Genomic DNA, 17,748 nt, shown 5'->3' on the forward strand with positions numbered 1-17,748 from the left:
TTCTCTTTCCGTTTTTGACTTCCAGATTTTTGAGCCATTTTCACATCCTCTGTCAGGTTGAAGTGAAGTCAAGCTGTTTGTGTTGCCTTGGTTACTGGATACATTTTGGGCAGACTGAACCATTTTATGATAATCGAGAGGGGGAGAGGGGCCCACGGACATTTGTGTTTTCTAAACAAATAAATATTTTGACACCAGGAAACAGCAAATAGAATAATTTATTTTATATTTTTATATTTTATTTGGGGCTTCTCTGGGCCCACTCTTAGTCATGGGCCCCGAGAATCGTCATCGTTTACCCCCCCTTTACAGCGCCCCAGACCACATTATCATTTTGTTTTCATCATTAATGTGTTTCAATATCTCTTGACCATAAAACACTAATTAGAGTTAGTAGTTTCATGTGGAAGAAAACTTGAAGCATACAAATACAAAACACAGGAAATAATCTGCTAGCTTTATTTATAATACTAGAATATATGTATAAATCAATTATTATTATTATTATTATTAGTAGTAGTAGTATTATTGTTGTTGTTGTTGTTGTTATTATTATTATTAAAACTGGATTCAGTATGAAAGCCAAACCTCAGTTTGTTGAGTTGACAGTTTAAACTCTTCAGTCCAGCAGAGAGCAGCTCCACTCCTGAATCCTGCAGATGATTGTTACTCAGGTCCAGCTCTCTCAGAGAGTTTGATGATTGTAAAACTGAAGCAACAGGTTTACAGCACTGATCAGTGAGTTTGCATTCAGCCAATCTAAAGAGGATAAGGAGAAATAATTCATTACATACACAATGTATAGTTAGAAATTGATGATTGAGAGCATTTGATGTATCGTCTCATATTTCTGATAAAAAGGTGTCTGCATAGAACATGAATGTGAAGGTTACATCACAATATTGCATGATAGAAATTATAACTTTGTGTGGAGTAACTGATGATATATTAATCACCACATGATCATCATGTTCTCATCCTATTTTTGCACTCATGAATTAGAGTACAGGTAGAACAATCCTTAAAGTATATACTGTACATACAAAAACACATGAAATAATATATTAAAATCTGAATCAATGTGAAAGTATACCTCAGTATGTTGAGTTGACAGTTTAAACTCTTCAGTCCAGCAGAGAGCAGCTCCACTCCTGAATCCTGCAGATGATTGTTACTCAGGTCCAGCTCTCTCAGGGAGTTTGATGATTGTAAAACTGAAGCAACAGGTTTACAGCACTGATCAGTGAGTTTGCAGTCAACCAATCTAAAGAGGATAATGAGAAATAATTCATTACAAACACAATGTATAGTTAGAAATTGATGATTGAGAGCATTTGATGTATTGTCTCATATTTCTGATAAGAAGGTGTCTGCATAGAACATGAATGTGAAGGTTACATCACAATATTGCATGATAGAAATTATAACTTTGCGTGGAGTAACTGATGATTTATTAATCATCACATGATCATCATGTTCTCATCCTATTTTTGCACTCATGAATTAGAGTACAGGTAGAACAATCCTTAAAGTATATGCTGTACATACAAAAACACATGAAATAATATATTAAAATCTGAATCAATGTGAAACACAAACCTCAGTATGTTGAATTGACAGTTTGGATTCTTCAGTCCAGCACATAGGTGCTCTACTCTTGAACCCTGCAGGTCATTGTTACTCAGGTCCAGCTCTCGCGGGGAGGAGTCTGATGATTGTAGAGCTGAAGCCAAAATCTCATAGCACTGATCAGTGAGATTACAGCTGGACAATCTAAACAGTGTAATTAAAAAAAAAAAATCATTACATATATACTGTATAAATAGAAATTGATGGCTGAGAGCATTGTCAAAGATGTTATGAATGTAAAGATTTGTGAATTTGAGTTCTGTCATGACCTGACTTGCTATTGCCAATACATCCACAGACATGCTGCTACACATATATAATAGAATTACACAAATCCTTTAATAATAGCCACATTATCATACTGTTGTATTCATGTCTTTTAAAGGTCACATACTGTAAACTTTCATTTTTATAAGGTATAATTACCAAAAAACATCATTATATTTTTACAGTTCCTTTCTTTGGAGATCTGCAAAGAAGGTTGATTTTAGCCTGTCTAATTAATATTCATGAGCCTCTCTTCTGATTGGCCTGTTGTTTTCTGAGTGACGTCACTGCGCTAGTTGGAGGCAGCAAAATAAAGGGGAAACTAGAGACAGCTACCTAAGGAGCTTAAAATATCGTCTTGTTGTGATGTTGGGTGCCAGAATTTATGTAATACATCCTCAAATTAGAAATTTGATCACATATTTGCTGCCACTGCCAGACAAACAAACTGATGACAGCTATGGTTAAAAGCGATAAAATTAGTGGACTGGACTAAAACGTTCATCAGAAATACTCATGTTTGCAGCATGCACTTATTGAAAAGGTTCAATAAAGTATTGTCTTATGTTTTGGATGAGTCTACAGATTTCTAGCCATGTTTCTTGCATCTCACGATGTCGTGTATGGAAAAAATGTCTGTGCATGTGTGTAAAGCAACAAACTGACATTATATATATTATTATTTATGATTGGATATCCATTGTTGTGATTTATTGTGGCTGGAACAATAATGTAGCTATAAAAATAGTTGCCTGCTGAAATTGAAAAGTACATACATCTTCAACATGTGCTAGATAGACACGATGAGTTTGACTTTACTATACACTTTAGATGTGATCCACCTCCTAGTAAAAATCCTGCCAGATCATCCATCCCTTGAGTGAGAGGGTAAGGTTTAGACAATTTTGACATGTTTCAGTGCTGTTATTGCTCAATGCTCAGCAATAGCATGGAGGTGATGTTGTCTCGGTGTTTGACAGAAGGAGAGTGGGTTGGTGGGCGGTTCTGACTGAAGTTAGGTGACTGTGGAGATCTGACATCAACTTTTTACGGAAATCACAACAGTTCATGAAAAATCACAGCTACTTTAAGCAGGATGTGTGCATTTTACTGTGGACTGACTGTTTTGAAATGTATATGTAAGTTAAATAGTTCCTAGACCTCAGTTATCTTTTATTAAAATCTGAATCAGTGTGAAAGCCAAACCTCAGTTTGTTGAGTTGACAGTTTGGACTCTTCAGTCCAGCAGAGAGCAGCTTCACTCCTGAATCCTGCAGATGACTTTTACTCAGGTCCAGCTCTCTCAGGGAGTTTGATGATTGTAAAACTGAAGCTACGATTTCACAGTGTTGATCAGTGAGATCACAGCCTGTCAATCTGAAAACAGAGAGTATGTGCTGATGAACAGGTGTATCCATGAGATCGCAAGACTGTATAATTTTACCTAACCGTATGTCAATGCATGTTATATGATTATACTATTTCAGATAACATCATCAGACAGTGCAAATGTGCCCTTGTTTTGGCTCTCTATGGAGTTACACAAGCTGGGTGTTTACTTAAATTAATATTTTAAATGAAGACATTGGATGGATTTTTTTTTCACTGAAGTGAAGTTCACTGAAATTCAGAATTTCAGCTGAAATATATATTTAGAGAATAATAAGCCAAGGCTGAAAAAAAAAAAAAAAAGCTTAAAGAACAAATGAGCTGACTTGGCCAAGATACACCATATGCCCAAAAACACTGATATTTTAACTTCAAAGTCTGCATAAACCAGAAATAGTAATTGTCTTCCCTATTGTTACGCAGCTGAGTGAAACAGCTTCTTAAATAAGAAAAATGTGGGACTTGGTTTTTTCCTTTGAAAACTGATTTGATTTCTGGATCATTGTTATTTACTGATTAATGTGAACGTTTTATGAGTGACAGGTTGCTGGAGAGGAAGGACTGAAACTTGTCTGGCTATTGGACAACCTTATTGTCAGATTTCAGAATATTAAATAAATCAGTTCATAAACAAGATACAGTAGCTACTTTAAACTGTAAAAAGGAAACCACGGAGTATTGCTGAAAAAACGGACAATAGTCTAATCCTCATAAAGCAGGTAGATAAAACAAAAATAAGCATCTCTGCATTTTTGTCAGCAAACTGATTGTTTCATCTTCCTGACAAAACATAGCAGCCAAATGTTTATATTGGACATTTATCTGCATAAATGATATGCCAAAAACATTCTGCTCCCCAATCTGAAATAAATGCTTATTAAAAAAAAAATCATTTATTTATTCACATTAACAGCTGCCTAACAATAGTATTAGTTTTACCCGTAGATTGGTTTACAAAGTGTACATATTTTATAAAAAACTTTTTTTTTTTAATAATTTATAAAATATATTTATTGTATTAATTAGGTAAAGAATAAAAAACATCACTTAACTGCAATAACTTACATTGTATGCTTGTAAACAAACCCAGAAGATCATATCCTCCACCATCAATTTTTGTCAAATATAACTACTGCATGTTTGTATTTTCACACTTACAGAGCTTTTCTGCAGTTCCTCAGAGCAGGTAACAGTCTCTGTCTCCCATCTTTTGATTTAGTGGTGAATTTTTTAAGCTCAAACTCATCCAGCACCTCCTCTGACATCAGGATTATGTTTGCCAAAGTTGAACATTGTGCAAGAGAAAGACTTTTACTTGTATTTCCAGAATTTAAAAATGCCTGCATTTCTTCAACAACTGAGTTATCCTTCATCTCAATCAAGCAATGTGACAGATTTATCCATCTGTCAGGACTGACGTTATTTTTCTGACCTCGTTTGAGGTTTTGGGTTATTTTTTTGATGTTCTCTGGGTTGTTCTCTGTGTGTATCAGTACTTCCTGTAAGAGTCTCTGATTGGACTCCAGTGAGACGCCATGAAGAAACCGAAGGAAGAGATCCAGGTGTCCAGTTTTACTCTTTAAGGCTTTATTCATTGCTCCTTTCAGAAACACATCCAGAGAAACACTCTGAGTTCTGGACTTTCCTGTCAGGAACATCTTCAGAACCTCACTGTTCTTGTTTAAATAGCAGAAAAACACAAACAGTGCTGCAAAAAACTCCTGAAAGCTCAGATGTACAAAGCTGTAAACCTTCCTCTGATAAATCACAGATTCCTCTCTAAAGATCTCAGTGCAGATCCCAGAATACACTGAGGCGTCAGTGACGTCTATGCCGCTCTCTCTCAGGTCCTCCTCATAAAACATCACATTGCCCTTCGTCAGCTGATTGAAAGCCAGTTCAGCAAGTTTCACAATCACTTCTCTGTTGGACTGCAGGAGTTTCTCTGGATGTCTCTCTTCATACTTCTGGTTCCTCATCTTTGTTTGAATGAGCAGGAAGTAGATGTACATTTCAGTCAGAGTTTGAGGGATTTCTGCACTGAGATCTTGTTTCAGGATGTTTTGAAGCACAGTGGATGAGATCCAGCAGAAGACGGGTATGTGACACATGATGTGGAGGCTTCTTGCTCTTCTGATGTGTGAGATGATTCTGCTGGCTTGATGCTCGTCACTGATTCTCTTCCTGAAATATTCCTCCTTCTGAGGGTCATTGAATCCCTGAATCTCTGTCACACGGTTGATGTAGTTGGAGGGGATCTGATTGGCTGCTGCTGGTCTGGTGGTGATCCAGATGAGAGCAGAGGGAAGCAGATCTCCTCTCAGGAGGTTTGACATCAACACACCCACTGATGAAATCTCAGTCACATCAGAAACTTTCTGACTGTCTGAAAACATCAGTGTAATTCTGCTTTCATCCAGACCATCAAAGATGAACACAACTTTACATTCATCATAAATCTTTGAGTCCAGATACTGAAGTTCAGGATGAAAGTCAAGCAGAAGTCTGTGAAGACTGTACTGATGATCTTTAATCAAGTTCATCTCTCTAAATGTAAGCACAAACATGAAATCTACATCCTGATTGGCTTTTCCCTCGGCCCAGTCCAGAATGAACTTCTGCACAGAGACGGTTTTTCCAATTCCAGCGATGCCTTTAGTAAGAACAGTCTTTATTGTGTCTTTCTTCTCTCTTCTCTTCTCCTCATCTCCTGGTTCAGGTAAAGGATTAAAGATGTCATTGCAGTTGATTGGAGTGTCTTGGAGTGTCCTGTAACTTTTCTCCATCTGTAGCACTTCATGTTCTTTATTCACTCCTTCACTCTCTCCCTCTATGATGTACAGCTGTGTGTAAATCCTGTTCAGGAGGGTTTGATTCTCTTGTAGTTTGACTCCCTCAAATAAGCTCTCATACTTGTTCTTCATGCTGGTTTTGTGCTGGTCTTTGACTCTCTGTAGATCATCATGCTCTGGTTGATGAGAATCGAGCTGCAGATCTGCTTCTGTGTCATGATGACTGATGTGGTTATGACTGTAGGAGGATGTGGAGGTCTGACAGGATATGTATCCGATCTGGTCAGCTCTACCAGCACTGAAAATACATTTAGAAGAACAGACACTCAAAAACAACCAGAAAATACCTTTATCAATATGGATAAAATATTTAAATGCATCCAAAATTAAATGAACTTATTTAAAACCCCTTATCACAAGTGTAACACAAATTGAACATTTGAATACTGTACACATGGTAAAACAATATGTTTTAAATGGTAAAGAGAACAAGGCTCCTCATTTACATTGCATGGCATCAATTAACCTTCTGCTACACACACTGAGGACCGACAGAACCACTTATTTGAAATTGAATGTCCTGCTATTAAGACCCGGTCTCTGATGAATATCAATACCTTGCTCAGTGTATAAAATGCAAAACTTGCAGGTGATGTTTGTAACTTTTTTTCTGGAGTATGGTAATTTATTATTATTTTTTTTTTATTTTTAGTGGTGGGCCGTTATCGGCGTTAACATGCTGCATTAACGGGAGACTCTTATAAAAAAAATATCGCTGTTAATCTATTCTCAAAGTTGTGTTGAGGGTTGGGTCTATATTAGGCAAGCTATGATGACTTTCACATTGATATTTTAGCGCGGATGTATACCTAACCTAATTGCACTGTAGGGGGCGAGAACGAGTCTTCGAACCTGTGTGTATGCCTACAGGGCTTAGGCGCCGCGTTGCATTCTGGGACGTGGCAGCCATGTTGATGGCCTTGCGAATGTAAACATAACGAGAAGAAGCAGAGCTGGGAGAAAGAAAAAAGATGTTAAAATCGCGGAAAGGTTGTGGTATTTATAAGGATACGCTAAATAGGAATGCCAGAGACCGGTAATGTGGACAAAACCGGCACTATTAACGGTTTGGATCCATATGAAAAGAGTGGAGTACTGACGACGACTTGCTGCCGCACTTTTGCATTACAGATATCTTCGGCTATCTTGTTTTGCGAGCGCCTACACTTCAGAATAGTTCCGAAGCTACAAGTCATTGGAGTCTCATGTACAGTTCACAAATGGATAGGTTCAGGAGCTGCAGATCATAGATCCGGCAAACAGTATACAGTAATCCGGACAAAGGTAAGCTGCGCTCTACCTAGCTGCTAGTTTAGTAATTGTTAGTGCTAACAACCATTCACACATGGATTTTTAACTATGTGTTTCAAAAGTGTAGTTAGTAGCTGTAAACCTTCCTGTTTTTTTCCGGGGTTCTCACGTATTTGAGCTCTTGTCCCGCTGTCTTCCCGTTTTAGTATTTTCCTGTAAAATATCCCGTTAGCCCTTCAATCGGACCTGTCAAGTCTCTGTGTTGTTGTCCTGTTGCTACTCCTTGCCCTTCCAGCGAACAGATGTTTTCAGAGCATCGTTTTGCTTACTTGAAAGCAACCTTAGCATGATGTTGGTCTTTTTAAGATAGCGTGGTTGTTGTGAGAGCACGATTTCATGCCAATCTGTAAGCAAAGTCACGTTAGACCTTGCTTCACAAATCGCTTAACATTAGTTAATGCAGCAGTTTTGTAGTACAATTTTTTGCTGTCAGCAGAGGGATAGCAACAAAAAGATGAATGTTGAAACTTCCCGTATTTTGGATGAGTATCCCGGGAAATTTCCCTTATTTTCAATGTTCAATGTTGACTTAAGCTATATAAATTAATATTCAGATGTTATGGTCTCCGTAGTCGTGTCTCCAAGCAGGAAAGCGGTGTAAAGTTAATCCATTCTCATTTTATTTTCCCCATGGCGATTATATGTTGCGCTGTTACACCCCACGATACAGCAACGGTTTACCATGGTTGAAATAGATTTTTAATTAATCAAATTAAAACACACGGATGAGAGGGAGTACGTCTAAACACTGCGCAGTAGTCCGAGTAGCAGTAAAGGAGGCCATCAACATGGCGGCCACGCCAAGTAATGACGTCACGACGCCCAAGCCCTAGAAATTACCACATCAAACATGACGTGCTAACATGGATGCAGCTGAAGCCGCCGGGTTTGCTTTAGGGATTTTTTTTTTTTAAGAAGCTTCCCAATGGAAACCATTTTGGAAACAGGAAACAGCCCCTGGTCTAATGCACCATCTGGCTTTAGAAACCCGTTCTAAAAGACTTACTATTAGTCATTATTTTATTTGGGTGGCACACATATTCTGAATGCCTTTGGCAGAATTCAAATGAGCCATATTAATCAATATTAATTCCAAGATTACAGTGAGATTAATCTAGATTAAAAAAATTAATCTTTTCCCACCTCTAATTTTTTTATTGACAAGTGTTAGATGTTAAAGTGATTATAACTTACATTCACTCATTAATCACTTCAGTAGTGAATTACAAATAAACACATGTAAACCCTTATATGTTAAACTCTAAATCTCTGATTTATCTTCTGTTAGGTAAAACATAGAGGCTCATCTTATTATTTATACACATTAATGTTATCTGAGCGCTCAGGTTAAATCCCGATAGAGAAAATCGGTAACACTTTATTTTAAGGTGTCCTTGTTACTCGTTAAATGTTCTTACTCCCATAATTATAATAAAGTATTTCATATTTACATGCAACTAACCCTAAGCCAAACACTCATCCTCAACCATATCCATATAGTACATGCAGTTAATTAACATTACTCAGTACTTAAATGTGTAATTACACTGAAACAAGGACAAAATAAAGTGTAACCAGAAAAGCAAATAAAGCACAAAAAGAAAACATTTTACTTTTTTTAAGTTTATTTATATTATTTTGTTTTTATTCTGATGCACTTATTGTTAAAAATGAACATTAGTTGATGAATATTTATGAAAATAAATAATTTTTCTTTAATTTTTTTGCACACTCTGCTCTTTTTTTGCACACTCTTGGTGTTAAATGTCCAACCTTATGTGATTATACTCAGACAGGACTAAAACATGTTACACATGATACTCACACAGGGTCAGAGGTCACAGCAGGTTCATCACTGAGATAAGGAGACTGACCAATGGATTTGTTTCTCTTCACAGACACAGAGCTGGATACTGGAGATGTGGCTCTCTTTTTATTCCTGTTGATGATACTGAGAAAAAGACAGACATATTTCAGATTACTTCTCTGTAGTTTATCTGTCTTCTCAAATTAAATTAACATTTGTCAAAACTAGAATATGCATAACATATAGTTGTAAAGACAAAACAAATGTCATAGACACAATATCGAGTTAATAAAATACACACTTCAACCTTTATAAACCTGTTAAATTAATGAACCAGATATTAAGATTATTGTCATTCTTTATCTTTTTCTTAACCATCTTTTTCTTTACTGTAGTACACTTTGAAAGTGAAATTTACAGCACACGTAAGGGTTTGATAAATATAATCATATGTGAGAAGATAATTGTGTTGTTTGTGGAAAGCTGAACAATAAGCATTCAAAAACTGAATGGATCCACAAAAAAGGCTAGATATTGTTCTGTTTGACCTTAAAGTTGGTGAGCTATATTTCCAGTAGAAAAGAGCAGTTTGTTTTGAGTGCCATAAAGATAATGACAGCTGCTCAGACTTTTAGACAGATGAAGGTTTACAATAATGTTTTTGAGTTTTAGATGCTATTCTCATCAGACTCTTCTAAAGATCTTCATGATATGTGCATTATGTGAATGCTGCTCACAAATCCTTAAAGGACAGTTCACCTCCATTAATAGTCCTTTGACCTTTTTAGATGTGTAAAGTCTTGTTTGAGTGGACTTTCAATGGAGGGACAGAAAATGTTTAGGTTTCTTTAAAAATATCTTCATACTGTATGTGTTTTGAAGATCAGGTCTTGGGTTTGGAACAACATGAGGGTGAGTAAATGATGACAAAAATGTATTTGTTGAGTGAACTGCTGGAGTTCAAAGATAATTATATTTGTTCAATGCTAAAAAAAAAAAAAAAATATTGTGGATGTTTTAGGTTGCTCAAAGTAAGAAAGGTAGGTTTTTTAAGATTCTTAATACTCATAGTGATAAGATAGTTGAGGAACTAGATGGTACTCACCCAGGGTCAGAAATCACAGCAGCTCCATCACTGAGATAAGGAGGCAGAGGCATGGACCTGTTACTCTTCATAGACACACAGCTGAATCCTGAAGACCCTGCTCTCTGAGCATCAACGTCACTGAGATAAGGAGGCAGAGGCATGGATCTGTTACTCTTCATAGACACACAGCTGAATCCTGAAGACCCTGCTCTCTGAGCATCAACGTCACTGAGATAAGGAGGCAGAGGCATGGATCTGTTACTCTTCATAGACACACAGCTGAATCCTGAAGACCCTGCTCTCTGAGCATCAACGTCACTGAGATCAGGAGGCAGAGGCATGGATCTGTTACTCTTCATAGACACACAGCTGAATCCTGGAGACCCTGCTCTCTGAGCATCAACGTCACTGAGATCAGGAGGCAGAGGCATGGATCTGTTACTCTTCATAGACACACAGCTGAATCCTGGAGATGCTGCTCTCTGAGTGTCAACAGAGGCCTCCTGCTCTTTCTCCTCATAGAGACTCATTTCACAGACAGGTTTCTCCTCATTTATCTCATGCACACAAATTCTGCAGGCTTCTCTGCTTCTTTTCCTGCTAGATGAGACTTGATTCCATGCCTGTATGTGGAGTCAGATAACATCAAATGAATCTGGATACACTAAAGTAAGTTAAAATAAAATGTCTTTGGTTTTACTTATTAACATTTATCTAAAGATTTTCAGGATTATAGGAATTTATTTTTTTCCAGCTCACATTACAACTCTGCAGTCTCTTCATAATAAATACAAATTTAAAAATTATAAACATTACTGTAACAACATGCTCAATTTACAGTTGTGGTCAAACATTTATATAGACTAAATAGCACAGAACATAGAAGTTTGCATAGAGGAAAAATTGCTAAACGTAAATAACTTTAACAAAATAAACTACTATATCAAATAGATAAAATAAGTAAATTATAGGAAAAAAATAACTCCATACATTTAACATTTCAGCCATTTTATGAGTGAGAGTTCGCATCTTGAAAAATCTTGAGAGTAACAACAAAATTTACATATCAGATGTACCCAGAGGTGCCCCCTAAACTGTCACCCCCGTCTTTTAAATAGGCACTAAAGTGCACTATTGGAATATAAACTTGGTTTAAGGTTGGTCCTTTTTAAAGAATAAAATAGCAAATTTTGGCAAAAGTTTTTTTTTTTTTTTTTTTTAAATGAAAGTATCAACAAGTTATAGAACTTTAAATGTACTGTAAATAAAATGTGCTATATTAATTTTATTTTATTTATTATAAATATTTTACATAACAGGTTTTACTCTAAAATTGGTATAAAATTAAAGCCTTGTGTCTAAATAAGTTGTAACAAATTTGAAGTTAATATGAAAATAAATTATGTTCCTGTGAGATTTTATTTAGGGTGTCATACCACACACAGCCACTGGGAGTCATCAAAACTATTTTGAATTTTGCTTAATTAATTTTTCTGTAGATTTTCTGTGAATTCTACTTCTATCTCAAAATATTTACTTCTATCCTGAGACTCAGACCTTTCCAATGATATGTTTGTTGCCAAGATTATAAAAAGTTTTGGTTCCAGAAGAACGCAATGCATTATGCTTTATGACACTTGACCCAGCCCACTAAGGGGGAGGTGACCACCATTAGATTTTAAAGTACCATTTCCACAGTAAAGCAATATCCAATTTCAAAATGGTTTTCACAGGTTGAATCTTGGGCTTCTAAGCTTTCAAATTATATATGTTGATTACTAAAAAAATTTATAGAGAAAAATACAACAACAAAAAAAGAGTGCCAAGCATCCCACAGGTCAGACAGTGACAGTTATGGGGTTAAGATAACCAGAAGCCCCTGGGCTACAGCATTACAGCCCCCCTTACCCCAATAATAAAATAATAATAATAATAATAATAATAATAATAATAATAATAGTAATAAAACAAACTTTTTTTTTTTTTTTTGCTTCCTAATGATTTGTAAACCTATGTTGAATTTATGTATTAAATTAAAATTAAAATTAAATTTATGCATTTAGCAGACACTTTTATCCAAAGCAACTTACAGTGCATTCAGGCTATCAATTTTTACCTATGATGTGTTCCGGGGAATCAAACCCCCAACTTTGCGCTTGATATAGCAATGCTCTACCAATTGAGCTACAGGAATACTATATATATTGTGACACTTTTCCCGAGCTGTCATCAGCGTTGCCTTGGAAACTGAGAAGACACACCTGCACCTGCTCGTCACGGGCAGAGTGGCCTCACCTTCGCCCCATCAAGCTCTGGCTTCATAAACCCAGCAAACGAACACGGAGGTGAGAGATGTCACCACAAGACTTGGCTAACCTATTCAATTTTTTCTACAAAAAGCAGTGTGTGAAAGCACAGGGAGAGCACGGACCCACACAGCACAGCGCACCAATCGAAGAGGAAGCCGAGCACCGAGCATCAATCCGCCTTTGGCCAACCTTCTTTCCCCCACCAATTCACTAATAAAATCCACCCTTCGGGGAACTTGCCTGCATCCTCGCGTCATGTTCTTCACCCCGCCACACTGGTGGAGAATGCGGGTAGGACAGTGAAGAAGTCACCAACGACCCCTCCACACGACTTTTGTTTTTCTCTCCTATCCATTTTGGCTCACATACCTTCTCTGTTTTCCCCAGGTGGCGCTCCTCCCCCAAGAATGGAAGAACTGCTGAAACACCTCACCGAGGTGAGCATCCACCAGCAGCAAATAATGGAACACATGGCCTCCCGGCAAGGGTAAACCGAACGTGAGCTTGCCGCACTCCGTCTGGCCACTGGCCTGCGAACTCCGCTACCTGACCCCCGTGTCCAGGCAACGCAGTTGCTGCCCAAAATGACGGTGCACGATGACGTAACAATGTATCTCCAGATGCTCGAAAATGTGGACAAATCTTATTTTGACCCATATTTTGGGAAAATGCTTAGAAATTTTTCAAAAACTCAACGGTACACTGTGGGCAGATTCACTACCCCTTCGGTATGTTCGTGGATGAAAACATCCACTAAATTAAACTGTTGTAAAAATGTATCAGATAAATATTTTGTAAAAATGTTTTGCATAAATCTATTAATAAGTCCTGATCAAAACTACCAAATGTTTAAAACAATTCCAAGATTTTAACTCTTTAATTACCAAGTTCATAAATAATGTCACTGATTTGGGAAAAAAACACACAAAATTACATATTTTCAATATAAAAAGTGATTGTGGACTGGATATTTTTTTTACCTTTTATCACAGTCTTGGGCATGTCAAAGATTAGTCACAAGATTGGCTTTGATGCATTGTTAGTTTTTGTGCAGCATTAGATTTTAATTTTTTCTCCCTCATTTGTTGTTGATGGCTGTTTTTGCCCCATTGACTTCCATTATAAAGGCATTTTTTGATTGCAAAGCCATGCCACCATATAATCATGCATTCTTGATTTTTTTGTGGTTTTCCCTTTTGGGAAGAGGTAAAAAAAAATATTTTTACAGTTGATCACTAGGTGACCATTAACCCTTTAGATAGGCCTGTGCAAAAAAGGCTTAGTTTCTGGCTTGTATATAGATTTATATGGAGTATAATAGCAAATTATAGTGTGTGTGTGTGTGTGTGTGTGTGTGTGTGTGTGTGTGTGTGTGTGTGTGGGAGAGAGAGAGAGAGAGAGAGAGAGAGAGAGAGAGAGAGAGAGAAAGAGAGGGTGTGAGAGAGACCTTTGTGCACTTACCTTGATGTACACTATCTGAAAAAATCCAAATATGCACCTCATGCTCTCAGAACTACATGGAGTAAACAATAAAAAAAGAAGTGTGTTTATGCACCTGCTACCTTTTGATGGTGAAAAGTACAGATGGCCTATATGTGAACTGCTCGTATTTTCTTGATGGTAAAGCCAGTTTAAAACCTTAAAATCCTGTAAAAAAAAAATCTACTTTGCATCAAATTTATGAACATAATCTATTATGAACCAAAATGCAATACCAAATTCAAATAAGCTGCAGCTCGCTGGAGGGGTCAAGCTACATAATCATTTCTAAAACTTTGGTACAAGTCAAGCCCTTTCTCGTGTTGCTTGCTGCTCTTCTCACCATTAAATGACCAGCATGATGCCATGCAAGTGTTTAAATCCATGTACTTTGCTTTTGTTTAGTCTATTCCCTTGTTAAGTCTGACGTCACGTAGCAGCGCTTCGTGTTCCAACGCTCTATCAGTTACCACGAGAAAACAACAAAAGGTGCTAATATAAACTCACAATGTGATAGAATACTAGCGAAAAAGTTATAATCTTAACCTTTAACTTCATACCAAAGTCCCAGATAGCCAGACAGTGAAAATATAAATATAAAAAAATATATTAAAAATTATTTGTGTTTGGGATGCTGTGAGCACGGAGACCTGCAGAGTTTAGCTCCAACCCTAATTAAACATACCTGAAAAAGGAAATCAGTGTTTTCGCTATTACTAGATAGATACAGGCAGGTGAGTTTTTATGAGGGCTGAAGCTAAACTCTGCAGGATAGTGGCCCTCCAGGACCAGAGTTGCCCATCCCTGAGGTAGTGTATATCCTAAGTTTGAAAGCGTTTATCTTAAATTATCAATATGAATAAACAGTGCTCATAAACGGCTGCTGAGGTCATATTCTCAAGTGAAGCGAGTTGAAGCCTGGACCCGGAAACAGCGCTTCTTACGTCATCACTTAACAACTGAATACTTTCACCCCTTGTCAAAAAATCCTATTGGAATTTCACTTTGTCCTATTGGATCCTACTGGATTCTTAAAATCCTATTGGACATTCTGATTGATTTTAATGGAATTTCACTTTGTTCTATTGGATCCTACTGGATTCTTAAAATCCTATTGGACATTCTGATTGATTTTAATGGAATTTCACTTTGTCCTATTGGATCCTACTGGATTCTTAAAATCCTATTGGACATTCTGATTGATTTTAATGGAATTTCACTTTGTCCTATTGGATCTTACTGGATTCTTAGAATCCTACTGGACATTCTGATTCATTTTAATGGAATTTCACTTTGTCCTGTAGGATTTTATTTGATGTTTAGAATCTTATTGGATATTGTGTTTAATTTAATGGGATTTAATTTTTTCATGTGATCTTCTATTGATTTGTATTGGACATTGTGATTTTCAAATGGAAATTCACTTTGTCCTGTAGGATCTTCTTTGATTCTGTTAATTACTTTTTAAGAGTAACTTAACTTTTTTAGAGTAGCACTGTGTATGTGTGTGTGTGTGTGTATTTGTAACCCATAAAAATGCAGCCTACATATACACAAATATATATATAAGGTAACAGTAAGGAAAATATTTAATTGATATAATATCCGAATAAGTTAAAATGTATTACATGTGACTAAGAATTCATAAAAACACAAACATCTATAATGGTATTGTCGTGACGCTTCCCCTTTAAGAAATCCGAACGTAGTAGTGCGCGTGACACTGTAGCGTGCATGGTAACGGTCAGGTGAGGAAGCTGAGACATCGAGTGATTAACGTTGTTGAACTTGTTAAAAATGTATTGAAAGACTCTAAAAAGGAAGAAATAATGATACTTATCTGAGCTGCATCCCAAACGAACCATTTTGGGTGAAGTAATTATATCTGTTGCTGAGTTGTTGATCTAGTTACTGTATCTGCTGTTTGCCATTAACTTGCCAGCTCCAGCGCCCTGTCCAGCTCCGCTTCCCTGACCAGCCCCGCTTCCCTGACCAGCTCCAGCGCCCTGACCAGCCCCGCTTCCCTGACCAGCTCCATGACCAGCTCCAGCGCCCTGTCCAGCTCCGCTACCCTGTCCAGCTCCAGCGCCCTGACCACTTCCCTGTCCAGCTCCGCTTCCCTGTCCAGCTCCAGCACCCTGACCACTTCCCTGTCCAGCTCCAGCGCCCTGTCCACTTCCCTGTCCAGCTCCGCTTCCCTGTCCAGCTCCAGCACCCTGACCACTTCCCTGTCCAGCTCCAGCGCCCTGACCACTTCCCTGTCCAGCTCCAGCGCCCTGACCACTTCCCTGTCCAGCTCCGCTTCCCAGTCCAGCTCCAGCGCCCTGACCACTTCCCTGTCCAGCTCCGCTTCCCTGTCCAGCTCCAGCGCCCTGACCACTTCCCTGTCCAGTTCCAGCGCCCTGACCACTTCCCTGTCCAGCTCCAGCGCCCTGACCACTTCCCTGTCCAGCTCCACTTCCCTTTCCAGCTCCATGACCAGCTCCAGCGCCCTGTCCAGCTCTGCTTCCCTGTCCAGCTCCAGCGCCGCTTCCCTGTCCAGCTCCAGCGCCCTGTCCAGCGCCGCTTCCCTGTCCAGCTCCAGCGCCCTGACCACTTCCCTGTCCAGCTCCGCTTCCCTGTCCAGCTCCAGCGCCCTGACCACTTCCCTGTCCAGCTCCGCTTCCCTGTCCAGCTCCAGCGCCCTGACCACTTCCCTGTCCAGCTCCGCTTCCCTGTCCAGCTCCAGCGCCCTGACCACTTCCCTGTCCAGCTCCAGCGCCCTGACCACTTCCCTGTCCAGCTCCAGCGCCCTGACCACTTCCCTGTCCAGCTGCACTTCCCTGTCTAGCTCCATGACCAGCTCCAGCGCCCTGTCCAGCTCCGCTTCCCTGACCAGCCCCGCTTCCCTGACCAGCTCCAGCGCCCTGACCAGCTCCAGCGCCCTGACCAGCCCCGCTTCCCTGACCAGCTCCGCTTCCCTGACCAGCTCCATGACCAGCTCCAGCGCCCTGTCCAGCTCCGCTACCCTGTCCAGCTCCAGCTCCTGGCCACTTCATAATGATGTAGTTGTTTATATTTTTAGCTTCATTGCAAGTGAATGACATTTGGTATAGAAATAAACAATGGTAATTATGCTTTTCCTAAAAATGAGAAAGAAAATACAGGGTATTAAAACCGTATGAACTACAAATAAAGTCAGTATGTGAGGCTAAATAGATGGCTCCGAAAATTCTTCATAAAGAACACAAATAATGGCCTTCTCAGCTGCCATAGTTGCAACTCTTGCGTCATCAGAACAGTGTGTTCAACGCATCACCGTTTCTGTTTAAAAAACCTTGTGCAACGTTTTGTTGGGGCTGAACGCAGCCCAGCTGAATGCTGCGTTCTAGACGTGTCATAAATTAAGCTAGCCTAATTACGAGAGGATTGTGCATTTCTATGGCGACACTATCAACTGCAAAATGAATAGGTGTGCTCAACTTCATGCAGCGCTGCGCAGACCGAGAATTCTTCTTCTTTTCTTAAAATTGTCCAGAACAAAATTTACAACAGTAATGCACAAAAGTATGCAGACCATTTATTCAGTAATCAACAACTGTATACTCCAAAAAAAAAAAATGCATTACAAGCCTTGTA

At 38.6% G+C, this 17,748-nt stretch overlaps 1 protein-coding gene across 6 annotated transcripts in view; it reads right to left on the reverse strand.

Moving 5' to 3' along the window:
• LOC113046572 (NACHT, LRR and PYD domains-containing protein 3-like) overlaps nt 1–17,748 on the reverse strand; it is a 52,650-nt gene that overhangs the window by 20,370 nt on the left and 14,532 nt on the right. For 3 of the 6 annotated variants that reach the window (XM_026207392.1, XM_026207394.1, XM_026207393.1), the window contains 7 exons: nt 10,361–10,965; nt 9,274–9,399; nt 4,444–6,375; nt 3,103–3,273; nt 1,600–1,773; nt 1,094–1,264; nt 589–759 (listed from right to left, as the gene is read on the reverse strand). In XM_026207392.1, the coding sequence (XP_026063177.1) occupies nt 589–759; nt 1,094–1,264; nt 1,600–1,773; nt 3,103–3,273; nt 4,444–6,375; nt 9,274–9,399; nt 10,361–10,872 (3,257 nt within the window). In that variant the 5' untranslated portion in view covers nt 10,873–10,965. The remainder of the gene's footprint in view (nt 1–588; nt 760–1,093; nt 1,265–1,599; nt 1,774–3,102; nt 3,274–4,443; nt 6,376–9,273; nt 9,400–10,360; nt 10,966–17,748) is intronic. The other 3 variants (XM_026207396.1, XM_026207395.1, XM_026207398.1) reach the window with 3 other exon arrangements.

Source organism: Carassius auratus, chromosome 28, assembly GCF_003368295.1.
Source record: "Carassius auratus strain Wakin chromosome 28, ASM336829v1, whole genome shotgun sequence".
Lineage (NCBI taxonomy): Eukaryota > Metazoa > Chordata > Actinopteri > Cypriniformes > Cyprinidae > Carassius > Carassius auratus.